General features: G+C 31.3%; 2 protein-coding genes across 3 annotated transcripts; both read right to left on the bottom strand.

The window, feature by feature from the left end:
• Window positions 1-1,325: 1,325 nt before the first annotated feature.
• Window positions 1,326-7,155, bottom strand: LOC111715279 (uncharacterized). Of its 2 annotated transcripts, none has more exons than XM_023490588.1 (12): window positions 7,064-7,155; window positions 6,532-6,625; window positions 6,291-6,345; window positions 6,117-6,162; window positions 5,783-5,866; window positions 5,529-5,628; window positions 4,610-4,739; window positions 4,110-4,231; window positions 3,598-3,688; window positions 3,395-3,448; window positions 1,888-1,975; window positions 1,326-1,495 (listed from the first exon to the last, which is right to left on the bottom strand). In XM_023490588.1, exons 3-12 carry the CDS (start codon window positions 6,329-6,331, stop codon window positions 1,409-1,411), a joined length of 843 nt encoding a protein of 280 aa, XP_023346356.1. In that variant the 5' UTR covers window positions 6,332-6,345; window positions 6,532-6,625; window positions 7,064-7,155; the 3' UTR covers window positions 1,326-1,408. The 2 variants fall into 2 exon arrangements, with proteins under 2 accessions (XP_023346356.1, XP_023346357.1); XM_023490589.1 differs by having other exon boundaries at window positions 3,598-3,689; window positions 4,114-4,231.
• Window positions 6,527-24,496, bottom strand: LOC111715276 (uncharacterized). The gene is made up of 31 exons (XM_023490586.1): window positions 24,376-24,496; window positions 22,916-22,966; window positions 19,745-19,843; window positions 18,434-18,505; window positions 17,785-17,814; window positions 16,229-16,315; window positions 15,345-15,399; window positions 15,077-15,177; window positions 14,554-14,666; window positions 13,763-13,883; window positions 13,472-13,633; window positions 12,918-13,025; window positions 12,721-12,863; window positions 12,280-12,323; window positions 12,106-12,217; window positions 11,973-12,041; window positions 11,789-11,892; window positions 11,315-11,419; window positions 11,072-11,152; window positions 10,942-11,015; window positions 10,699-10,768; window positions 10,587-10,631; window positions 10,188-10,219; window positions 9,734-9,796; window positions 9,616-9,668; window positions 9,094-9,289; window positions 8,686-8,734; window positions 8,418-8,476; window positions 7,553-7,581; window positions 7,064-7,135; window positions 6,527-6,625 (listed from the first exon to the last, which is right to left on the bottom strand). Exons 3-31 carry the CDS (start codon window positions 19,758-19,760, stop codon window positions 6,527-6,529), a joined length of 2,364 nt encoding a protein of 787 aa, XP_023346354.1. The 5' UTR covers window positions 19,761-19,843; window positions 22,916-22,966; window positions 24,376-24,496.
• Between the last annotated feature and the right edge of the window lie 2,428 nt (window positions 24,497-26,924).

Raw genomic sequence — 26,924 nt, 5'->3', positions numbered from 1 at the left:
GGACCAGTTTCTAATAATTATATTTATAATTCATGGACCAGTATCTAATATTTATATTTACAATTCAAGCACCAGTTTCTAATATTTATATTTACAATTCATGAACCAGTTTCTAATATTTATATTTATAATTCATGCACCAGTTTCTAATATTTATATTTACAATTCATGCACCAGTTCCTAATATTTATATTTACAATTCATACACCAGTTTCTAATATTTATATTTACAATTCATGAACCAGTTTCTAATATTTATATTTACAATTCATGCACCAGTTCCTAATATTTATATTTACAATTCATGAACTAGTTTTTAATATGTGTATTTAGTATTTACAATTCATAGACCAGTTTCTAATATTTATATTTACAATTCATGGACCAGTTTCTAATATTTATATATACAATTCACGCACCAGTTTCTAATATTTATATTGCTCTTTGAAGGAACTGTTAATGTAGTATAAGAAGGACGCATAATTAAAAATTCTAGTTATGATTGTTAAAGCTGTTGATAGACACAGCTCACCTTAAATTCACTTCATTTAATATGCTGATTTTTAAATCCATAAAAATTTGGCTGATTCGATTGTAGGGAAATTTACGCCATTTACACCATGGGAAAACAGAGTCAAAAATCTTTTCAAAGGAATTGAGTCTTTGTCACAAACTCTTATCCTTATGTCTTTGCAACCCGATGTTGTCGACCTTAGATATTTCAAACTATGAATTCTGTTAAATCAAATAAGCTAAGTTTGAAATATAAAAGGTTTGCACCATCAGGTTGTCAGAAAGTTTTCGTTTGTGGCAAATACTCAATTACTATATAAACACAAACATCACGATGTATATTGTCCTAAGATTGCGACATTTAAACTTCACTTAGTTAACATATACTACTTAATTTGTTTAAATAATTTTTTTTTACAAGTGAAAATCGCCAATGTTGACATATTAGTGCATGATATTAAAAACCTGATTTGTTGCCACAAACTCTGATTTTCTAATCGCTATATCTTTAGAATTTCATACTGTGAATTCTGTTAGATCAAATAATTTAGGTTTAAGGTATATGAAAGATTTACACCATCAGGTTGTTAAGATCTAGAGGGAAAAAACAATATTGCTATTTATATCATAGAGATTGTGAAAACGAAAAGTTAAGGATGGAAAAATAGATCAAGGGTAAAAATAAACATGAGTTTTCTCAAATTTATCAAACAGAATACTCAAGTAAGGCCGCTGCTTGTACATAATTGATTAAAGAATGATCCCAGTTATAAAAAAAATAGTTTTCAGTTAAACTTAAAAAAAAAATTAGCCTTCTTTAAATGATATATTTTAATCTTGCGCTTAAACAACATTTTAATATCGTCAATTGTATTTTGAATAAATTGCGTTAACATTACAGGGTCAAATTTTGCTGACTTCTTCTTTTATAATCTTGGATTAGTTGCTTCTCATACTCAGCCATTGTTTGTCGTCTTCCATCCTAGAATGTATAAATATGGCAAATCTATGCGGAATTTTATTTCACTATAGTCAATTCAGTGAAGGCGCAAAAAAATGCTTTAGATATGTTGATATCCCATTGCAACTTTGATTTCTATAACAAGCTAGCGAAAGCATAGACAGCAAGAGGCTTGGTGGAAAAGCAAAATTTTAATCCTTAGTGCTGTATATACATATCGTTAACATTAGTTTCAAAATCAATACCTTTATAAAACAGCACAAGGCTTACCGATAATAAAAGCTTAATCAAGGTTTGTGTGTTTAAATACTGAAATTTAATGAGTAAGGATGAATAGATTAAAACATATTGTACATTGCCCTATCATAAGGATACAGTATTGAGTACATTACTATTTAATACAATTATCCAACCTTAGTTACAATGTGTGATGGTTCCTTTAGAATGGTAAAACTAGGTGGAGCTCTTGAACCAGATATCCCAGCTTCATCAGAGGAATATCTAGGAGGAGAGGTCAAAACTTTTTCAAACATGTTTATAACACGCTCAGTCAGTTTCCCTTTCCCCCATGCCTTCTAGTCATTAGAACCATTAACAACCTTTTCTATGAATCATTGATATTTTATATATCTTGGTGATTTTCCTGTATGTCGACAGAATTTAACTTATATCCTTTATTTATAAAACTTACACAGTGAATATCAAGTTTAGTTAATGTGTAGCAAATATAGAAGCCCATAGTAAATTACGTTGTACATTGTCCATATAACTAAATGTGCCAATAGTAAATACTTAAATCATGTATTGCGATCAACCCAATTAAATACACAGATATATAACTTTGTCATACCCATAATGTTATTGCTTAAGTACATTATATACCTAAGAGCGAATAACTTGTAATTACGCTGTTAAGACCCAATTCTAATCTAACATGAAGAAATAAAGTTAGTTGAAATAGAGACTCCGTACAGTTTACTACAAGAGAGTAATCGTTCCCTGTTTTGATAAACATGTTGAGGATGGTGTCCTAGTTGAGACATTGATTGATTAAGAGCTTGTGTCCCTGTTAACATTCATAGCTGGCCCTCGTTGAAACATACGAGTTAAAGATCGCGCCTAGTGGTAGTGACATTGACAGTTCACAGGATTGTAGCCGTGTGTTGACATTGATAGTTTTCGAGATCGCGGCCATTGGTAGTGACATTGATAGTTCACAGGATTGTAGCTGTACGTGGATTATGTCCTAGTTGAGACATTGATCGATTAAGAGCTTGTGTCCCTGTTAACATTCATAGCTGGCCCTCGTAGAAACATACGAGTTGAAGATCGCGCCCAGTGGTAGTGGCGTTGGTAGTTCAAGGGATTGTATGCCGTGTGTTTACATTGAAAGACAAGAGAATTTGAGTTGTACCTGGATAGAAACATGTTCGAGAAACGGTTAAGGAAAAGGGCATTTACTGCAGATTTAGTAAAAACTAGGTTCACAGCAAAACAAATGCTTTTGCAATCAAGAGGAAAATTACAGCTAAATAAAACGCACACCCTGTGTGATATAAATTTAGCTACTGTTGATATATTGCAAAACCTGTTTTGTTGAAGAAAACAACATGAATGAATGAATCATATTTTTATTATGTAAAAAGATTACAATCATTGGCTATCAAATGTTTCTGTGAAAAGAATCGTATAAACCATTTATGATGTATAATATATTACTAAGTTTAAAAGCCCAACCCTTTTCAAAGTTAAACAAATCGTTGCCATGTAAATCTACTTTTTCAATGATGAGAACATTTGTTAAGGCTTATGCTGTAACTAGTGGAATTTGTAATTAGTTCTATCATTATTGTTGTCACCTCCCCCCCCCTCCTCCCAATGTCCTCCTAAAAACTTCTAATTAATTGTATTTTGAATTACCTGCTTTGAAATCCTTCCACTAAACGCCCTCCAAGCAGTCTATAGGTAGACCCTCTAAAATAGATTAGAACTAGAAAATAATTTTATTTAGACAAGATTTTAAAGATTTCTAAAAAACAAGTATTGATAAACTGCGTTAATCATAGTTCTAGCTATAGGTAGTGTGAATTCTGTTTGATGCTAATATGTGACAACAGGAATACCTTAAAGAAGACGTACTTCCTCCAACTACTGAGGATGGTTTAATCAAGGAGGTTTGACCAGGTGTAACACTTGCACTACGCACTCTAGGCTCTTAAACAAAGTATTCAAATAAGGTTTCTTACAAAAGTCTTTTAATTCAAATTATCCTTGTTCATACAAACTGAAGCATGAAGGATAATTTTCAGGGGCGTATTTAGAAATTTGTCTAGGGGGGGTGCTCAGTACCCGGTGGGGTCTGAAAACCCCCTGAATTTCTGAAATCAATAGATTTCAATGGTCCAAGGGGGGGGGCTTAGCACCCAAAACCCCCCCTCTGATTACGCCTCTGATAATTTTAGTTGTTTTAAATTTTTCTCTTAAAAGACAAAGGAAAATGTTAAAGATAATAAATAATGTAAGAATAATAAGAAAATGGGGAGAATTGGACCGGAGGTACAGGCTCAAGGACTTGAGAGAAAGCGCAATCGAAAAGTGGACTAACATGTGTGAAAGATTTAAAATTACATCCTACCCTTCTTTGGTTCAATGGACTCGGCCCTAAGGTTCCTATGGATAGGAACAGCACTTTGAGTCCTAACTAGAGGTTGGGAGAAGTTGATGTGGTCATGACGACCTCTTGCCTCTGGTCTAGAACTGAATTAAGTATGGTCATTACTAAGGAGCAAACATAGCGAACTATACTAATATATTTATCTTCCTTAAGATAACCATTGACCAGATTTAATGAATATAGTGAGATATAGCTGAACTACGTACTGCCAGTAGGTTCCATAAGTAGTTCAATTTATTCTATTAGTTTTATTATTTAAATCTGGTCTTATGTCATTAAAACATTATAAAGTATAATATTTTCCACAAATTTGTTTTAAAATGCTTTTTATTATTAACCTCTTTTTTAAAGAATAATAATACGATTATTATTTTCAGTTTTAGATTTTATTTATAATTAAACACTTGAGAATTTGTAGAAATTGTATACAAGGGCAAGTTTTGTTGCAAAAATAAAAGTACCTTCTATCTGGACTTTGACTCTCTTCCCTTTTTCTGCTTGTTTGGTTTGGTTTAATCTGCGCATAAATATCCCTCACTGGACCAGAGGTTGCAGTCTTTCCAAACGGAGTTTTAAAAGATACTTCACTTCCTAAATGGAAAAAAACTTTTAATTTCCAATATGATAAGGGGGTGGGGGTTAAGGGTCTAGTATCTGGGGATTTCTACCTGCAGAGCTGGGTCAAGTATCCAGAGATTGCTACCTGCAGAGTCAAGTATCTGGGGATTAGAACCTTGAAGATGTAGGTCTAGTATCTGGGGATTAGAACCTTGAAGATGTAGGTCTAGTATCTAGGGATCAGAACTTTGAAGATGTAGGTTAGTATCTGGGGATTAGAACCTTGAAAATGTAGGTCTAGTATCTGGGGATTAGAACCTTGAAGATGTAGGTCTAGTATCTGGGGATTAGAACCTTGAAGATGTAGGTCTAGTATCTGGGGATTAGAACCTTGAAGATGTAGCTCTAGTATCTGGGGATTAGAACCTTGAAGATGTAGGGCTAGTATCTGGGGATTGCTACCTGCAGAAAGAGCTGGGCATGGTCCAACTTTTTTTGGCCGTTTCGTTAACAGTTATTTCTAACCGGTAAAAGTTTCCGGGAGCAGTTAGCTTTAAAAGTAAGAATGGAATATTTGTTTCTTTTCTGTTTTTTTTTATTAAAGTAAGTTAAAAATCTTAATATTCTAAATGGCGTTAAGGTAAGATATTTCAACAAATGTTAATGACGTCAACCGTTTTTTTTATTAACGTCATTTAAAATTCGGAAATTTCACTTCATTTTTGTTTTAATCATTATTTTTTTCAAAAACAGCTCATCCCTTACGGTAACAATTTAAAAGTTAAGGTTTTTGTTAACAAACTCTTCTGTTATATTTTCTACCTGCTGAGCTGGGTCTAGTATCTGGAGATCCTGTAAGAAACCTAGGATCCAGTGGAGAAAATGGTGAAAAGGATTGTTGATCTTTCACTCTCTCAAGGTTCTAAATCAGCAAAATGTTAATGAACTGGGACTACCGGAACAGTGCTTGGAAACATAGGTCTGTTTACAAAAAAAAAAATTACCACAACTTCTTTGCTGAAGCTTAATTTTTCAGTCTTTTATCATCAAACCATAAGAAAAGCAAATTCAAAGACCTGGTTTGACGGTTGGAAATCTATTTCTGTATCTGAAGGGTCAACTTCTGACTGAGAAGTGATGGTATCTAATCGTTCTGGACCCTAAATAATTAAATTCGATCATGCTGATTCAAAGGTTTAAACAAAGAAATTTAATATCTAATATGTATTATTAAAGGTATAAAAAAGTAAATATGCACTGAAAGGGGCCCTCCATTTAAAAAGAGTCCTTTAAAATAGTCATTTTTCAACTTTATGATATCCCCTTCATCCATTAACAGACATGCTCCTCTATAAATGGAGATTCCGCCCTTTAAGTTTCATTACTCATCGTCCCTTCCTAAGAACTTACCTGTGCTCTGGAAATTCCCTCTCCATCATTCCTATCCTTTCCTTTCCTGTTATAAAGCAGTCAATTTTTAGTGCATTTATATATTGTTTGTGATATTAATTATCGATTTCATTAAAAAACTAAAATAAAATTTAGATCTGAAAAATAAAGAAAAGCATGCCTTCAGAAAATTACCTAATTTGAAGCTCAGGGACAGTTTTCACAATTTTTGCCATGGATATGGGAGCACCTGAAATGGGTTGAAAGTAAAGTAAGTAAATTATAATATAAAAAGACACAATTATAACAGTAAGCCTCTGTATAGATACAATATTTAACAAGTAGTGCTACTAAAGGGTGGCAAGATACCAATTAAATATATGTAGTTATGGCTCCACAAAGCTCCAATAAGAAATTTAATTAGATAAAAACTAACCAAGCTGCTCTATTGTAGATCTGGCAGTATGGGAAAGAACCTGTGAGGTCTTACTAAGTAGTTCAGCAGTATCATGAAGCGTGTCTGTTAACTCCTACAGAAGTACAGTACACTGCACTGTTAGAAAATATGCTGTTGTCTTGTTTGTAATATCAAACTATCAAAAGTATTTTTGATTACAAATAAAATGATAAAATTTTTTTTAAAAATTGCCACATTTCATATTAATAAATAAAATGCTTGTAATTTTGGAGAACTTTTGGTAAAGAAATAGAGTCTGAGCCGAAAATTTTTATATCCAAATCCCTATATCTTTTCAAACTTATGGTGTAACCCTTTGATATTTCAAACTTTTCATAGTTTGAAATACATAAGATCTACAATATTGGATTGCAAAGATATAGGGATTAGAAAATCAGAGTTTGTGGCAAAGACTCAATTCCTTTTTTATTATATTAATATTTGTAGGGAATAAGCTATTTACTTCCGTGATTATAAAAACTGTTGCTTTTCATAATTAATATTTTGGTACCTGTGTTGTTGCTTGAGCAATATTCTTTTCAGAGATTGCTTTTTTCAACGTTGCTGCTGTCTCATCCAATGTCTAGATTGGAACAAAGTAATAGTTTCAAAAAACCATTAGAAAAGCTGACAGAGATTGTTCTGCTTTTTGAAAATACACAAAACTCCCCACTGTTGAAATAATCAGACCAACATAAAGCTATTATAAACACTCAAAGATATCGCTAGGGCCAAAACAATTTACTTTTGGTGACCAATCTTGATATGAAAACAACTGGTGGAGATATTTGTGCAGAAAATGGCCAAAAAGCAGTTAAAATTTGTTCATCGCCAATCAGAGGTAGTAAGAGCTTTTTTAAAACCATGTATTTACTAGTATTTAAGCTGAATAAAGGTAATAAGATTGTTCAATAAATATGATATTAATCCATGGAAGGTATGTTTTAGGATTGCAAGGTTATAAAGTTATAAAGAATAGACTTTGATTCACTGAATAAACCGATCTCAAGGTTGCCAACTGAATTCTGTCTTTATATTTTAGTCTTTAAGTCTAGTGCTAAATGTAAAGAAACTAGTAAGAAGGTAACCACATTGATGTAACAAAAAAAAGACTTAACATAACTTAAATCAATTCTCTGCAGCCATAAAATCAAAGAATAGGAATAAAGGGAAAGGAAATGGCGTTGGTCTGCCACGAGAAAGCCAGTCACACTACTTTATAGACAAGTTCGGTAAACCTTACACACACTCATTTGGTACAGACACACAACATGACTACAGTCAAGGAAATTGCAGAACTTAATGTTGTCAATTATAATTAAGCTTGACTAACGACTAGTTTAATGTAAACTTTAATTAAATTATATTCTTTGCATGAAAATTTGGCTTNGAGCGTATTTAGGTAGGAGAAGTCTTAGCCCATACCCGTATAATTGCTATAGTTCCCAGGGAGTTTTATAATAGCTTCATCCCTCCCACTTTACTCCTTAGGTAACATGCAGCCAAAGTCCTTTTATTTAAAAGTCTCCGGAAATAAAGTCCTACCAATTCGAGACTTTTTTTTCTTGGACTTTCTTACATAGATGCCCTGACAACTTCATTTTTAACGTTTTTTGAATCAACGATTGCCATACATGAACATGATTCAGATTTCAGAAATATTTCAAGTTAACCAAAGTTCTCTTTCTTTTCTAAAAGAATCAAGTTGTGATGTGTAACTGTTGGAAAGAAAAGTGTTTAATAAATTCAGTTGACTATGATGCATGGCTAAAGGGTTCTCATGCACATTTTTTGTTGTTTTTGTTGTTTTTGTTGTTGTTGTTGTTGTTGTTGTTGTTGTTGTTGTTGTTGTCGTTGTTGTTTACCTAGACTCTCTGCAGTTCTTGGGCCATCAAGGCTTAGATCCAGGAAGGAATCCCGCCTCCTAGTAAACAATACATACTTTGTATTGTAAAGAAGTGTTACTCAATTTTTGATAGATTTGTGATATTTTTTATTTTTATTAAAGAGAAAATGATGTAGATTTCATTATGAGCTCCAAACTTCTGGCTTTGCACTAGAGTGACTGCAAAGCAGAACATACTGATAATTTGTATGCATATATATTTTTAAAAGTGAATCAATATTAGTCACCTTATCTGAAAATTTTGAAGGGATGTTGCTGGTGAAATTTGTCCGGAACCTATGAAATTCATCTAGTGTTCTATATCCAAAGAGAATAGATTATAAATAGAGTGGAATTTACTCGAAAAAAAGTGCAAAACGGCCATTTTGTTGTCCTGTTTCCATACTGCAGGTGTACTTCACACATTTGTGCTATATAACATTTACATGAATTGTACACTTTGAACTCCTTTTCAGACTGAAAGGGACTGAAAAAATTCATACCAAGGATTGTTTAAATTCCACTCTATTTATAATCTTTTCTCTTTGACTATATCTGATAGTGTTTGCTTCAGGAAAGGAATATTGGCTTTGCCTTTCAGAGATATCTTATCAAGTCATGTAAAAAAAATGAAGAAAATCATTTTATAAAAATACCTCTGGAATAATTTGAGAACTCTCCCGAATGTCTGTTTCTGTTTAGACTAGAGCTTCTGTTTCTGTTTAAACTAGAGCTTCGCAACTCAGACTCTCTTCTGTTTCTTGGGTCATGTTGCTTCCGTTCTTTTGAATCACTTTGTTGACAATTTTCTGATTCTACTCTACTGTTATCCTCTAACATTTGGGAGCTCCTCTAATATTTTATTCTTTGTTAATCAAAACAAGTTTTGAACAATGAAATTTGTCAAAAATGAACTACAATAGTTTTCAGGTGTAAAGATTTATCTCGCTCTCTTTACAAAGATTTTGTTTCTAAACTATTTGCTAGTAACCAGTGTCAAAAATCAACCCGACATTAGGCAAGCCTGAAATCTTTTGATGCGAGCTATAAATAGCTTTGATAAACCAAAACACTTTCTAGGAGATCTTACACTTTGTTTGTGATGATGAACACAATCATTTAAATAAGACCCATGGAATATTTCCAGACAACGGAAAAGTATAAATATAGAATTTTACCTGGTTAAAGCTCGTAGCTTTTCCTTCAGACTCGTGTACCTCCTCATCTGAACCTGACAAATCAGAACAGATAATAAAAAAGTTGTTTTCTTCAAATTTTCAAAAGTTTTTAACTTACTTAAATCTTCTCTGTCCAAAAACTCCCAATCCTTCTCTGGAGAGGAGTCCTGGAACCCCTCTACTGAAAAAATATCAAGCTAATAACTCCCAATCCTTCTCTGGGGAGGAGTCCTGGAACCCATCTACTGAAAAAATATCAAGCTAATAATTTCCTTATGATAGTTTACTGACTTTAAAAGGACAATAAAATGACAACCGGAGATAGCATGTTAAACTACAAGGAATGCAATATTAAAACCATTGTAAATGTTTGATGAGAAGTTTTAGAAAAAGACAGATAAATAAGATAAATAAAAGTTCTGTCATCGTAATTACATGTGACCCTACAATTAAAGTCTGAAAAGGGGCATGCCTGATTCAAACAGTACCCTTGAAACCCTAATCTTATTAATAGTGTGAGAGCTAATTTCTACCCATAGTTCTAAAGCAAAAAATGTCAGTTTGAGTTTTACCTTTGTTTTCTACTGCTGGGACTATTCTTCCTCTTAGAGCAAAATAAAATGTTGAAATAAGATTTTACAAAAATGAATAAATGAAAGTGTATTTGATTTTGAAAAGAAATACAGTTAAACCCTAAATAAGCCAGACATCGATTGAATTCGTCAAATGTCATATTCTTCACTTTCTGATAATGGAATACTGCAGATATTTAGTTTTTTAATTAAATGTTTATATGGAACTCTTTAAAACTGGCTATGGCTATATATTTATTTTCGCAAATACTGAGATTTACGTAAAAAAGTATAAAACCTATTGCAAAATTGCCGAGACGACATTTGATAAATTCTTTCGATGTCTGGCTCATTTAGGGTTTAACTGTATCTAAATGTAATGTTAATTTTCTTTCTTCCCTTGAATGCTTTCTTCTTGGAACATTATTCTTCACCTCTGTTTCTCTAAAGGGGAAAAACACAGTAGAATTTAATAAATAATTGTTAAAATTTTTTTATTTTGTTTTATTACCTCTTCCTGCCAAATTTAGATTCCAGTTCTTTTTCATATTTCATCACAATAATCCTCTCATACTCATCATCTACAATTTGAAAATATAAAAAAATAAAAGTGAGTGAAAATTATGTGAGATTGTTTCCAGTCACAGTCTTTGTTCTATATTTATATTTACATGTTTTCTTGAATATATGTTAATCACATTTGATCCATATCTCACTCTAAGTGTTGTAAAAAAAATTTAAAACTAATTCAAACCTGATTCTCCCAAAGAGATCGCCTCATCTGGTTCGTCTGAGCGAATGCTGATAAGTTCATCTCTTACAGTTTGCCTTTTATAAAAAGTGTTAAACATTTAACCAATGTGAAAAAATTTTATCAAATATACCTTAGCTGGGCAATTTCATTTTTGACTGAGTATTTTTCTTTAAAATCTGGAGACTTCGTTCTTTTTTCATACTGACAGCTCCTGAAAGAATGGGGGGTATATTTTCTAAAATCATCCAATCCTTTATAAGTGAAATAAAAATTTTAAAGTCATAAAATCAATAATTGAGGTTTTTTTCCCATAACATGCAGCAATAAACAAACAAATAGCATCAGTAGTTTTAGTAAAAGGGAAAATAAATACCCCTCCCTAACAGCCAGGGGTCTTTGTGAAGAAATGATGTGAACACTGTCCATATCTTCTAGATCTGTGTTTCTATATTGTGTTGTGGGATTAGGACTCTCAAATCTAAAAATACATTTTCTTATTCAAGAAACCACTGCTTGCTAAAAATGATAGTGTTCATTATTTATGTGTATGAGGATATTACTATAGCTCTGACCACAAATTTTTATTTTGTTCTTTAACCAAATTAAAGTTTGGATAATGAATTACCACCCACCCACAGTCTACTAGCTTTGATCGCCTATAGTATTACTTGTAGAGTTAAAATTGAATTATCAAAGGAAATGAGTCTTTGGACAAACTCATGCTACATATTTTATGGTAAATTAATGTCTAGTGCTTGACTATATATACCAATAGAGAATAGAATATATATTCTATTCTCTATGTAATTACCCTACCCATATGATCCATACACGTATCAAATTTTACCTTAATTCTTCTCTGTTGTCTTCCTCATGTTCACATGCCGCATGTATATTATACATAGACATGTGAATATTTCCCGCCAATGCGAGTTGTCCAGGTTCGTCAATCTGGAAAATATTTTACCAAAAAATATGATTTGTGAATTATTTTTGCATTATTTCTTAAAAACATCAAGTTTAAAAAATACCTGAGTATCTTTAAAATTCCTGGAGTTCCTTGGTGAAGGAGAATTCCTGGCCCTCACATCAAATATTTCCTACAAAAAAAAGGATAACATGGAGTAGAGTTTTAAAATTGCTAAAAATAGATAAAAAACATACTTTTTCCGGATCCCTTACAAACACCGAAGAGGTTGGTATAGCAGCCTCAAATAATGTTTTAGGTTTTGGAGGAGTTTTCTCCCGTTCATATACTCCAGACTTCTCAAACACACTTAAAAAAATCTGAATGAAATAGTTCCCATATCCAGGACCTACATTTTTAAAATGTCTTACTTATTTTCTTCTTTTTCCTTGTATCCTGGCACAAAAGCATTTTCCTATAAGTAAGCAATAAGAAATGGGATAAAAATAATAACATTAAATCATATCTTGATTAACCCGTGACGTAGGTTTTCATTCAGACAATTATTCAATTCAGAACTTGCATTTTGAACTAAATTTATTCAACAACAATATATTATGACATTTTACTCTCTCTCCTATAAAAAAGTTATTCTAGATGTATAAAAATATACCCCCCCCCCCCTGCAATTTGAATAGCTTGGATGTCTATGAGATGTTAAATTGATTAAAGAAAACATTTCCTGGATCCAAGGACCTGAAACATTACCTGGATCCAAGGACCTGAAACATTACCTGGATCCAAGGACCTGAAACATTACCTGGATCCAAGGACCTGAAACATTACCTGGATTCAAGGGCCTGAAACATTACCTGGATCCAAGGACCTGAAACAATGACCGGCTCAGCAATCACTTCTTTTTTAGGAGTCTCTGCCAAAACCTCTGTTTCAGTCATCCTTTTCTCCATGGATATTTCAGATCTCATATCTCGTTTAAGGATATCAAGAGGGCGTTCTTAAATATTTTGTATCTATATTTTTACTTGTGAAAACATCTTGAATATAATACCTTTGTTAGTGTCACATTTCATATTCTTCAAAGTGTTTCTACGCTTTATTTTGAGTGTAGGAGCTTCTACACTATCTCTAGTTTCTGGATTTCTTGGCAAGCTGTAATCTGAAATAAATATGAAATCAAAGAACTCAATAAAGGATTCTTTTGGTATAATGCATAAAAAGGAATTTGAGAATGTTTAGATCTTGATAGCTTCAAGTTACCCTCAATTTCAAATAGAGCGGAGGATGCTTGTTTCACAACGGCACCAACATGACTTTTAGTTCATTCTGCAGTAATTTACAGTACACTGACTCAAGATATAGTTTTTGGACAGTGGAACACTTGGAACCTTAGTCTAATCAATAATGTGGAAGTCAAAGTTTTTCTCCCATCGTATAAAGTGTTTAATTTAATGTCTCTGTTGTTTCTTTTGTAGAGAAGCAAAAACAAAAACATGATTCATTCTTAAAAGTTAGAATTGATAATAATGTTCAATAGAAATTTTTGAATTTTCTGTAGTAAATTTACTGATATAAATTCATTCTTTGTTCACAACTCACAATTACCTTGTGTCTCATTTTTGCAAACAGGACCAGGCACAGTTTGAGAGATTTTCACTTCCTTTGTTAAATTTTGGGTTATCTCTGGTTCTGGGAATTCTCTGATTGGAATACTTTCTTCAGCTTTTCTTTTCTGCCTTTCCTCAAGCATCTCAGATACTTCCCGCACTAAATCATTGTTAAAGATTAAATCTTCTAGGTTTCGTTATTCCCTTCAAAACAATGAAAATAATCTAAATTTAAATTATAACAACTTAACAAAGGTTTAAGTTTAATGTTTAAACTACTGCTAGATACCTATTTTGTTAATAGTTGAAGTGATAGAAGCAGCAAAAAGAAACACTAAACCAACCACCATTGACACTTTAGATCTTCTTGAACCTGACTCAACAGTGCTTGGTTCGGAGTCGGCTTGAATCTAAAGTAACGACGCAATAAGTTATTCTCTATTATAAATAATCGAGTGGAATGTCCAATTACTCTCAAAACCCATGTCTTTTCAAGGATGAACAAGATATCCTGCCTTGTCCAGGTAAACATTGATCATTTTCTATTCGGGTTTCCCTGCAATGCAAAAGGAGACCTGGAGGAATTTAACAGAATACAAAATCTACAAATACAAAATACAACAATATCTAGGTCTCATGGTTGAAGAAGAGGTTTAAAAATATAACAATATCTAGGTCTCGTGGTTGAAGAAGAGGTTTAAAAATATAACAATATGTATGACTCGTGGTTGAAGAAGAGGTTTAAAAATATAACAATATCTATGTCACATGGTTGAAGAAGAGGTTTAAAAATATAACAATATGTATGACTCGTGGTTGAAGAAGAGGTTTAAAAATATAACAATATCTATATCTCGTGGTTGAAGAAGAGGTTTAAAAATATAACAATATCTATGTCACATGGTTGAAGAAGAGGTTTAAAAATATAACAATATCTATGTCACATGGTTGAAGAAGAGGTTTAAAAATACATTAAATATTCTAGAGTCTAGTCAGAAACATATTGGCAAGTTTTTCAGAAATAAATAAATGAGTTTTGAACTAAATTTAATTTATGACGGAAATTTTCTTCAGCAATACCTTAGAATCTTTTTTGGTGGTACTGGAAGCCATTGATTCAGATTTCTTAGCAGAAGAGAATGCTACTGTTGATGATCCAGATCTTCTTGGGTTCCTCAAGAATCTGAAGAACTCTGATCACAAATATTCAATTAAAAAACTTAAAATCCATAAAAGATTGAAAGAAAAAAATCCAGTCAGAGATGAGCCTTTAGAATTTGTACATATTCATGCTTATGATAAAGTCTTAACATTTGGATGCTTATGATAAGTAAATAAACTGGTTTTGGCAACATATTTTTTCTTTTTTGATTTTGACCTTTTAAAGGCTTCAAAAAAGTCAAAGACATTAAAAAAGTATATTAGAATTTTTAAGCTATACCAAATTTTCGCCAAGGTGAAAATCTCGTAGTTTAAAAACATTAAAAGTAAAAAAACATTACCCTTGACTGTCACGCCTTGATTCTTATTACTCTTTCAAAATTAAGTAATAACACTTTCTAAAAACAGTATGCAGAAACTTTCTTCAAATACAATTATGTGCCTAGAGAGCCAGGATAGATTATGTATATGGAGAAGATGACCCCCAGCTGTAGTGTGCTGAACAGATCATGATAGAACTTCCAATGAAAGTAAACTACACCTCTTCATAAACCAAAGCGTTAATAAAAGCATTAATAATATCAAAGATTACTTCCCAGGTCTCGTGGTTGATTTACCGTTTACTTTAGGAATTATAGAATTATGCTTTTTAGACCAGGCCCTTTTTAAATTTTTTCTGAAACTTTTTTTTGGTAGCTTTATTTGGTTTCCTTATTAGTTTTTGAAGATTTATGAATAGTCCAGAAAGCACTGTAACTTCTTTTCCTAAATAAATTGAGTCTTTGCCACAAACTCAAATTTTCTAATCCCTATATCTTTGCAACCTTATGGTGTAAAGCTTTGATTTTTCAGACTTGGAGTATTTAATTGAACATAAATAATAGTTTTAAATATCTAAGGTCTACAACATTGGGTTGCAAAGATATTGGGATTAGAAAATTATAATTTGTGCAGGCAACGACTCAATTGCGAACTCTGATTTTCTATTTCCTCTATCTTTGCAACCTGGGACCGAATTTGATAAATTTTAGCTAGGTCGCTGAACTATCTTTGATTCAAACATGAACCAACGATTTAAAGTTAAAGATTAAGGAGGGATTTGAACCAGTGATCAAAATTCAATAAAGGGAGTGTTCGTGAAAAATTAAAGGTGGTATAGGCTTACGGGGAAAAATAATCGCTTTTGATCGCTACTAATCTTATACTTCTATCTGTTGCGTCTATAAGGAGAAAATGGTCAAAAACGTTTTACTGAAGAACGTAGCGTCCATACAAATTTAGAAAGTTGCTATATACGGCTAGTATCGTAAAATAATCAATTTATTTCTAAACAAATCATTCAGATATTACAACCTAAAATCATCGATTTTTATACGAATGCGTCGAAAAATATTCGATGACCATAGATTATGACTTCTCAGAAATTATGTTGTAACAGTTTTATAGAGCTCCAAGTAATTGTTCAATTAAAAAACTAATACAAGAGCATTCCATAATCACCGAAATTCAGGGTTAAACTGTAAACATTAGAATGAAAAATACAAAATTTCTGTTCTTGAAAACGAAAATATTTATTGTACTTTTAAAAAAATACCTATTGTTCCTGGGAGAGCGTCCACTGCAGGGTTATCTCTGATTCTTAGTTTTCGAAGAGGATGGTTTTCAGGCAAATATTCATCTTCTAGTCATTCATTTATTCATATATATATCTTATCATTCATTTATTCATATATTCATCTTCTAGTCATTCATTTATTCATATATTCATCTATTCATTTATATATTCATCTATTTATTCATATATTCATCTTCTAGCCATTCATTTAGTCATATATTCATCTTCTAGTCATTCATTTATTCATATATTCATATATTTATATATATATTCATCTATTTATTCATATATTCATCTTCTAGCCATTCATTTATTCATATATTCATCTTCTAGTCATTCATTTATTCATAAATTCATCTTCTAGTCATTCATTTATTCATATATTCATCCTCTAGTCAGTCATTCATTCACCTATTCATCTACTAGTCATTCACTTATTCATATATTCATCCTACCATTCATTTATTCATATATTCATATTACCATTCATTTATTCATATATTCATCTTCTAGTCATTCATTTATTCATATATTCATCTTAGCATTCATTTAGTCATATATTCATCTTCTATTCATTCATTTATTCATATATTCACCTATTCATTCATATATTTATTCATATATTCATCTTTTAGCCATTCATTTATTCATATATTCATCTTACCATTTATTTATTCATTATTAATTCACTATTAATCTTCTAGTCATTCATTCATTCATTTATTCATTTTGACATTTTTTATTCATATATTCACCTTCTAGTCATTCATTTATTCATATATTCATCCTACCAATCATTTATTCATATATTCATATTACCATTCATTCATTCATATATGCATCTTTTAGTCATACATTTATTCATATATTCATCTTACCATTCCTTTAATCATATATTCATATTACCATTCATTTATTCATATCTTCATCTATTTATTCATATGTTAATTTTACCATCTATTTATTCATATATTCATCTTCTAGTTATTCATTTATTCATATATTCATCTTAATTTTCATTTATTCATATGTTCATATTACCATTCATTTATTCATATCTTCATCTATTTTTTCATATATTCATTTTACCATTTATTTATTCATATAATCATCTTAGCATTCATTTATTCATATATTCATCTTACCATTTATTTATTTCTTAATTTATTTCGTTGCTTTTAAAAAAAATTCATTCATTTTCAATTATTCTTTTTTCATTTTTTGTTCATAATTTAGTCTTTAATTCATTTTTTTAATATTTAATTAGTTGTTCCTTTAATAATTTTCAATAATTTTTCGAATTACAAGCTTACAAGTAATCAATGAGAAGCTTATTAAATCGGCAGCTTCTTTTTGTTTCCATGTTATGCGTATTTGTGCTATTTATCTTTATATAAATCAAAAGTCATCTTTATTGTACTGATAGACGACTACTGTATGCAACACGGGTATAGTTTCAAAGATTTACATTTCAATAATACCTTTTATGTAAAATTAAAAATAAAGAAAATTTTATTAAAATATATGAATTTTACCTAGAGGTAGAGGTGTAGCTGCAGTAACAGCTGTAAGTAAAAAAATAAAAAAAAATTTTTAAAATATATGATGTAAACTATTCCTTGGAGCTAGTTTTACTCTGAAAATGAGACCATGAATAAAAAGTCCGGGTGATTTGTTTAAAATTGTTAAACTTCTTTCATCTAATTTTGTGAAATTTCTTAGAAAAATATATTTTACACCTTCATTAAAAGTGTCACTGAAAACTGGTGAACAAGCGGACAAAATATTTTACAAAAAAGTTAAATTGTTTAGTTTCCGCTAAATGAAAATATTAAGTTAGGATCAAAAAATGGAAAAAGTTTCGTATGGCACATGACGGACAGGGTTTCATTTTAAAACTAAAATCAGCTCTACGGAAGTCATCTATATCTATATATATATAAATTTGGCTTGTCTGTCTGGGTGTCTGTTTGTTGTATCTAATAACCGTCAAAACGGCTGAACCGATCAGGCCCAAATTTTGTGTGTGACCTCACGTGGCCCCAGGGAAGGCTTATGGCCAATCAGACTTTACATAGGTAATCTTAAAATATTTCTATCTTAAATTATTTAATTTTGTGAAGTCGCAGTTAGAAAATGTCTAACGAATCCGGGAAACATAATTTTTTCATGTTTTCTCTTTACCTATTTGTATTTTAGCCAAATCCTCTACGCACCAACAGACGCTAAAGATAGATATAAACCCCAGAACACCTTCTGCATAGCCAGGAGTAATAAAGTTTTCATTAGACATTATAATGAATTAAAAATGTTTAATGATTTTTTTTCTGAGGAGCTACAGGGTGTGCCACGAAACATGACAGTTGGTAAATAGTTTAGAATGTCTTCTTCCATAATGTGTTAAATTGTTTAATAACAAAGACAATAATAAAAATATAATATAGGGGTCATATTATATTATAAAAATTAAGTAAAATATATTTGAGCAAAAGATTTTTTAAACGAAATAAACTGCAAACGGCCTTTAATATTTAATACAGCGTATGGAAGACGACATTCAAAACTATTTACCAACTGTCGTGTTTCTTGGGACACCCTGTAAAGAAGAAATTTAGCTTTAAAACATGCAACAAAAGGGTTTGCTTCACACTCCAGTGGAGAGAAAAAGTTCAAATTAGTGCAACATTACTGGAATAACTTTGTGACCTTGAAGCTCTTCAAATTTTGATTTTATGCACGAGAAAGCAAATGCATTTGGTTACACTTTAAGAACAAAGTTTTTAATAGTAACCTTGGAAGTTTTGTCTTATTAAGCATTAGTTATTCATGTTTAAAATTTGTTGGTTCCCTATTTCAATTACACACACGTTTCTTGCTCCAGAGAATATGAAGAAATTATCAGGATTAAACTCTTTTCCAGAAAGAAAAGCGACATTATCTATATAATAAAACAAGACATTCGTGTATATATATGTATATGTTGCCTATAGCCGGCCAAACGGTTGTACCGAAGGGGCTGAAACTTTTCGTGGACACTCATGGGTGGCAGGGGGGTGTTTAAGGCTAAAAAAAATTCTCAACATTTTTTTTCTTTTTTTCTACGGGCAACGCCAGGCCCTTCAGCTAGTCATCAATAAATGTTTAATCAGATAAAAGTTTCAGGACTTCCGTTTCTAATTGTGCATGATGCCTCTTTTAAAAAGGTGTCACTTAAAGTTATATGTCCAGTCCCTTTAAGTCTACCCTAGGGAGGGAATTATTGAAAATAAAATTGAGCGTATTTTGTCTGAAAAATGTTATCGACATTCTTAATTTTTTTTTACACATCCACTAACTTTAACAAGAAAATCCGCAAAAATTAGTTTTTTTTGGAGAACAAGGAAAATAGTCACATTTCGATTAACATCTTGATGTTAAAATTGTGACTAGGAGTGCAACAGGTATTAAAAGGCTAGTAGATTTAAAAATCATTTTAAAAATATAAGAACTCCATTCCTGCAGCTGTTGCCATTAAATCATCCACGAACTTGTTCGGAAATCCGCGAAACCTGTTTCTCACTCGTGTAGTGTACGGGTACACCAACACAATAACATCTAGGTATTATTTTCAATTAAAATTATAATTTAAGGTGTAAATAAAAGACAAGCTAGTAAAACTCTAACAAAGCCAACAAAAGCTAACATACGATTGTTAAAACCCGAATAATCTTAGTAAAATTAGCTTAAAAGACTAATTGGTGAAAAAATGTCGACAAAAACACATATCAAGGCCGGCTTGTATCCAAATGTTACTTTTAATGTCAGTGATGGAGATATTTTCTAGTACTGCTCCTAGTAAAATAAAATCATTTCACACATAATAACTTCTGAAGCTTTTATCATCTACATACATACTTTGCATGTCTGTTTGTTTGTAACCGATGAACGTTGAAACGGATGAACCAATCGGATGCATTTTTTTTGTGGGACCTCACATAATCTTAGGGGAGGTTTGAACTGAAAAAAATGTGCCATGAAAAACGACAGTGCAACAATTAGGAGTTAAAGATGTGCGCGAAACGCCCTGGAATTCTGGTATTTCATAATTGAAACCAGAAATTGAACATAGCATGGAAAGGGTTGTTTTGTAGACCTGAAGGGTAATGAAAAACTTAAAAATCTTCAAATGAAAGAACAAAGATAGCAACCAAAAAAACGTTTGAGCTTATTAATGAAACATTGATGAGGTCATCACACGAAATAGTGACATGTCAAAGGATGAAAACTTTATGCTTATTACTTTGTCCGCATGATTGATTGTAATTGTTCACAACTTTTTTTATTTCATCGTCTATATCCAAAAATCAAACAAAACATGACAATATCAAGAGTCTGGGGTTCACCGTCAAGGAGGCCGAAGGATGACCGTAAACTTAATAGATACTCCAATAACGAATTAATTAAATTAAACACTTTTATTAAAGCCATCTGTGTCCGAATTTAATAAATTTTAGCCGAGTCTCAAATCCCCCAAAAACCGGTTTCCATTGAGCGCCGGCTTAAATCTTGAAACAATTTATTACAATTTTAAATGGAACCAACCATATTTGGCTCAAATTCTTTAAATTCTTTAAATCCTCTGTATACACTTTTGATAAAAATGCCAAGATTTCAAAACCGATTTACGTTAGAGTTTGCTCTCATTAAACTTTGAAACATTCTTAAAGTAAAAGATGTAAAACGATCCCTAAAGGATCGTTATAACATATTCGCTTATCCCATATATTTTTCTGTCGAAATATAGCGTAGTTTAAGATACAAGCAAATGATTAGAATCAAGAAATTTATAAACATTTGCTCTTCTGAAACTTGTTTTGACCGTGAAGAAAATCTTAGGGAAAAACGAACCAAATTAAGCCACATAACCGTATCATCCAAGGTATTAGTAACAAACCAGACAAAATAAAACCTATAAACTAAAAGTAAAAAATGCAAAAAAGTCGATCACAATTATTATTGAATCAATTACAGTGAGACCATAACACTGTGCAGTAGGAATGTGACATTGAGGTTAGCTTACGAGTATGTACTATGCATCTGATATTGTTTTAAGGTAATTTACAACAAAATAGAAACCAAAGGGAATTTCTTAATTAATTAAAAGTTCATTAAAAACCCTGTTCCACAATTTTTTAAGGTCCACACTTTAAAAGAAAACCACCTTTTTTAAACCAAGGAATGTGTTTATTTTGAGAAAAAAATAAAAAAATATTTCAAGTTAAATGCAAGAAAATGCTGATTTTAACAGAAACAGTGAATACAAAAAGTTAATTAGAAATGTTTAGAAGAAATGTAACAATTCATTTGGAATAATTAAACCAAGGCTGTTTAATAATAATAATGTTTAACAAAAAATTTTTAATAACTATCAGTGTCAAGTTTTAATTAAATATTTAAATTCATCCATAGTTGTAATCAAACTATTATTTAACTATATAAAATGACGTCCTCGAAGTTCTGTCTCCTTTCAACGCTAATAAAGGGACTGAAAGAGTAATTTCCACGCAAATTCCAAATTCACCACTGCGGGTTAGCTACTTAAAGGGACAGTAAAGGAAAAATGAAAGGGGGTATAGGCTGAAAGCTAATCACTTTAGCTCTTGATCGCGACCCATGAAAGTCATATCTGATGTTNAAAATTCAATATTTGCATGGATAGGATAAAATAACACTAACAGTCCCTTAAACAAATCAATTAATTACTATTTCTGAAATTTAAACAAAAAAGATTTCCAACAATGTATTCTTCACAGTTTCGAAATGAATGAGATCTAAATCAGGGGTTTTCGAATTAACGAGAAAAAAATTAACATTTAAAAGCAGAATAAGTCCCTTTAAACAAACAAAACTGTATGTTCAGTTAAGAAAACTTTCAAAATTATTAAAAAATTCTTAGATACACATGTTACTATACACGAAACAAATAAATACAATTGTGACATTCTTCTGCATTGCAGAATGCAAATATTCTTGTAAATAATAGGAGTGCTTTTGATGAGCATCAGTATTGAAAAAAAATGGACCCGGATCCTAGCACTCAAAAAATAATCAACACACTTCTAAAATCTAAGCACCCTAAACAAGTATGATTAGTACATCTGACATGGGTTTACGTATTCTTAGGAGTGTTGTAAGCGGAAAAAGTTATCTACAGTACTATTTTAAATTTTCCAAACGTTTAACTTCATTAAAAATACAAATCATAAAAATATTTCTCTCAAAATGAGCCACAAGTGACTTTATTAATAGAATGTAACCCCATGACAAATGGTTTTAGACTTTAAAAACCCAAACAATTTGAAAACTGAAATTTCTTCCAAAGATTCTGTGAGGATATTCTTAGGAGTAAAATATGACGTGATGGGATTCGTTAATTAGGGTTTTCGAAGCAGCAATTCCTCTTAATTCCAAATTCAAATTGGAAACCCTAATTATTATTAATGCATTTTTTCCATCCGAAGATTATCATACTATCTCAGTGTTTAAACTATTCTGTATTATTCTTGAGAAACTACTTTTACATTATTTTTGTTATTTTTGTGTTGTCTATTCTATTAGTCTTGTGTTTCTTTTCTATATTATTCTTGTGTTTCTTTTCTATATTTTTCTAGTTTTTCTTTTTATCACCGTTCTCCAGCTCTTGTTCTAACTCCCAATCCACACCCTCCTCTCCAAACCCTGTAATATAATTACATTAGATAATAGAAATATATATATATATTACTACCTAAAGTGCCCGGCCTTGCCTGATTCGAATTTTAAAAACCTATGTTACCCGCACAGTTACCCTTGGGTTCCCTAAAAACAATGTCAGCCAATTTGGTCCAGCCGTTTGGTCAGCTAAAGCTGACATATATACTATATGTTTATGGGCAAAGAGCTTGGTAATAAAGAAATATATATCTGATATTTTATAGATGCATCTGGATTTAATAAGAAGTCTCAAAAACCTGCTTTCTGCTAATGATTTATCTATAAAATAAGAAACAGATTAAGCTCATAAATAAGTTTACGTTCTAAACACGGAGTTCGGGGTTTTTTAATTTGGGCTATTTAATTGATTTAAAAGTTTTGGCTTCAGAACTAATAAAATGTTAATTATATGCTTGTAATAAAATTAAATATCTATCTCAGTAAACCTTACCTTGTAAATATATTTTCGTATTAATTAATGCGCGGACCGCTACGCCGGCCTGAGCAGTAGTATTATCTTTACTAATAAATGTCAGTTCGATGTAAACCTTGTCTTGTTAAGGACAGGAAGAGAGTATAGTTAGTTTATCCGGAGATGCTGGCTAGGGTTGCTTACCTGAGTTTCTGAGGCACTAGATGGCACCTTCAACTGAAATAGTTACAGAATGATTATATTTATTATTATTATTAAAATACATTTACTTGCATAACAAAATACAAAGTTTGCAATATAAATATAAATTTGCATTAGTATAATTGTATATGAACTCTAATACTATGTATAATCGTATTTAAACATTGAAACTTTTTTTAAAGATTTAACGCAGTATTTAATAACAGCAGAGTGTATAATTCCCGGATGAAAACAGATCCCTAAGATTATCCCTTCTTTGTTAATTCAAGCTTAAAGAAAAATGTAATTTTTATAATGAAAGTAGGGATTGCAGACGCTACGCCGTTCTTCCTTTCTACAGTGTAAAAAACGTGATTTTCTCTAACAAAAACATTCTGTATGAAAACNATTCTGTACCCTCCCATAAAATCTATACGGTTAGGTCAGAATTTTAAAGGCACCACTAACTACAAAAGGGACCAAGCGCTGCGGATAGAGCAGAAAAGAGGGCGCAATAGAAGTTTTTCACAACATTTATTTATAAGAACGATTTTCAATGCAAGCTTTGGTGGGAAAGATGAGAAAAGATGACTTCAAAAGGCTAGTTTTTGCCCCACCGTTGTAGATGCTTTTACCCAACAATAATTTATTTCCCCTCAAAAAATTCATTATCAACTATCAGCAATTGAAATTGTAAAAAAAGCGACAACTTCCTAAGGGTATTTTCCCAAGCGGCAACTCTAGCCAATACAGGATATGTATTGAATACTGAATATATTACCTGTGTCTGTGTTTTGACTTGAGGATTTAAGAATCTCAAACTTCTTCTTTTTTATTTTCTTCTTGTTTACATTTAGTTGGTATTTATACTCATATTCAGATCCAGATGAAGAATCCTTAACAGAAAAAAATTACTTTTAGAATCTGCAAAAAAATTTGCAAATTTGAAAAAATTGAATTTTTTATCGCAAAATCCAGTTATATAGTAAAAATGTTTGCAAAAAAAATTGTCCAAAAATGCAAAAAGTTTTGCAAAATTTTAAATAACCTGATGTTTAATTAAGAAAAACTAAAAATGTGCAAATCTCTTTTGACAGGTTGTTTGCAAAAAATTTGCAATTTCTTTTTGAAAACCTTATGCAATCCGTTTCCTTATGTCATAGGCTTTCCAAAAAGCTAAATTTTATCAAAATCTGACAACTGAAAGTGGGTCAAAAGAAAGATTTAGTTTATTACAGGAAAAAGCAGTCATTCAGGCAGTGTGCCTGAGGACTCAGGCAGTTAGTATTAAAGCCCGGTTTTAGGCCTAAAGGGAGGGCTTTGGGTTTGTAGGAAAAGTCAGAAAATTTCAACAGCCTCAGACCAATACTTTTTGAGTTATGTAAAAAAAAACTACAGGGGATAGGGTTAAAATATACAATAAAAAACTGTATCAGTGTATACATATAATATATTTTAATCCAGAAGTCAGAACGTTTGTATTGTAAATCTTAGGATCAAGCATTTATCTCCTTATTACGCAGATTTCGGATGAATCTAATTCTTCTCCGATATCCCGACCCGATATAACATCTTCACAGATAACTTTAATTCAGGGATCAAGCATTGATCCTTATATCTGAAGTGCCCACATATGGATATCGAGATTAAGCGTTCAAGATTGACAATATCCAAACCGAAGTTTCGATCTATGCTGATATAACAAGTTATGAAATTGATGTTATAAAATTTCAAGGGGAGTGATAAGTTTGTAATAAATCTTCAACCTTTGATATATTTTCAACAAATTCTTCTGTCTCCTCACTCTCTGGATCATTAGAATCTTCAACTGAAAAAATAGGCGTATTTTAGTCTCGGTGGCCGATTGAGCATTGAATTGACTGTAATTTCAAGTTATCATCCATGCAAAGATGGCAATGACCGCTTTGTAACGGTACCCTTGAAACCTTTATCTGATCGAAAATGTGAAAGATATTGTTGTTTTTCTAGGTTTAAAAGTGTTTAATTCTAGTAACTCCTGTATGTTTTCCTGCAGTGAAATGCTAAAGACGCTTTTGTAAAGAAACCGAAGTTAAATATAATCAATTTTCAAAATTTAAACCATTAATATCTAGTTCGTACTTTATCAGACAAAGCTTTTCAGAGTACTGTTGTGTATACGGCATTGACATCCTTGCATGTATACTGTATAGGGTCACTTACGCTTTCAGTCCTTAAAGTAATATCATTATTCATCAAAATATAATTAAATGAATCCTAAGTATTACACTTATCAAGACTCCTCCTAAACCCCCTCCCCACTTCAACAATAACATCTGATACGTAAAATATGGTTAATTTAAACTAACAGTTATAAATGATTTGAGAAATACAAAATATCATCTGGAAAAAGGACAATACCCCTTTTATATGCAGAGGCTCATTAAAATAATATCGATGGCTCCTTAACCTAAAAAACTGTCAATTTTTTTAAGTCATCATCCCCGTTTTGAATATTTAATTTACCTAACGGTGCCACGAGTTGATGGGATGCAATTACAATGAAGACAGAACTAATTGCAAAAGGTATTCTGTAAATTGCAATGGTACCATAACAAGCAATGAGAATAGCAGCAGCTTGCAATACTAAGCAGATAGATCAATAAAAACAAATACAATTTTTGATAGAGTAAAGTGCACCTTCATAATAAATTTTAGCATATTATATTTTCATTTTAAATAAAAGTAATTTTTATATCCGGACATCATCAAATTCCATACTTCAATTTGTTTGCCTATTTAGAAGCACATGACCCCATTTATTTTTAGCTTATCGGTTTATCTAGAGGCGAATTTTAATATTCTGAAGACAGCGGGAATTTTGTTTGTTATTATAAGCCTGGAGACCTTGGCACTTGAAATAAAAATCTTAGCTTAGCTTAGCTTAAAAACTCGAAAAATTTTAATAAGAACTTATATCACTTATCTCACGTATCAGTCCTAAGAATAAATATCTTTAATAAAAGTTTTAGAAACATTCATTTTGCGCAATATTGCTACTTTACATGAAAACTCGTTTGTTGCCCCATTTTGATCGGTAGGTCAATGAATGAAGTGAACCTTCATAATAATTACACACATCAAGTGTATAATTATGGAAATGTACTTTACTCTTCATTTTTAATCCTCAAAAAAAATGTTATCAGGTTTTGAGAAATCTTCACTTATAATTTAAATAAATGATTAAAAAATTAAGAAAATTTCTGATTTATGATCTTGCCTACTGCACAGGCGGAGTAAAACTTCTTTTTCTCATCAGGTTTTCCCTCGTTCTAGCAGGCAGTTCATTCA

The sequence above is a fragment of the Eurytemora carolleeae genome, unplaced genomic scaffold, assembly GCF_000591075.1.
Source record: "Eurytemora carolleeae unplaced genomic scaffold, Eaff_2.0 scaffold1742, whole genome shotgun sequence".
NCBI classification, from domain to species: domain Eukaryota; kingdom Metazoa; phylum Arthropoda; class Copepoda; order Calanoida; family Temoridae; genus Eurytemora; species Eurytemora carolleeae.
This window is presented reverse-complemented; position numbering and strand designations above follow the sequence as displayed.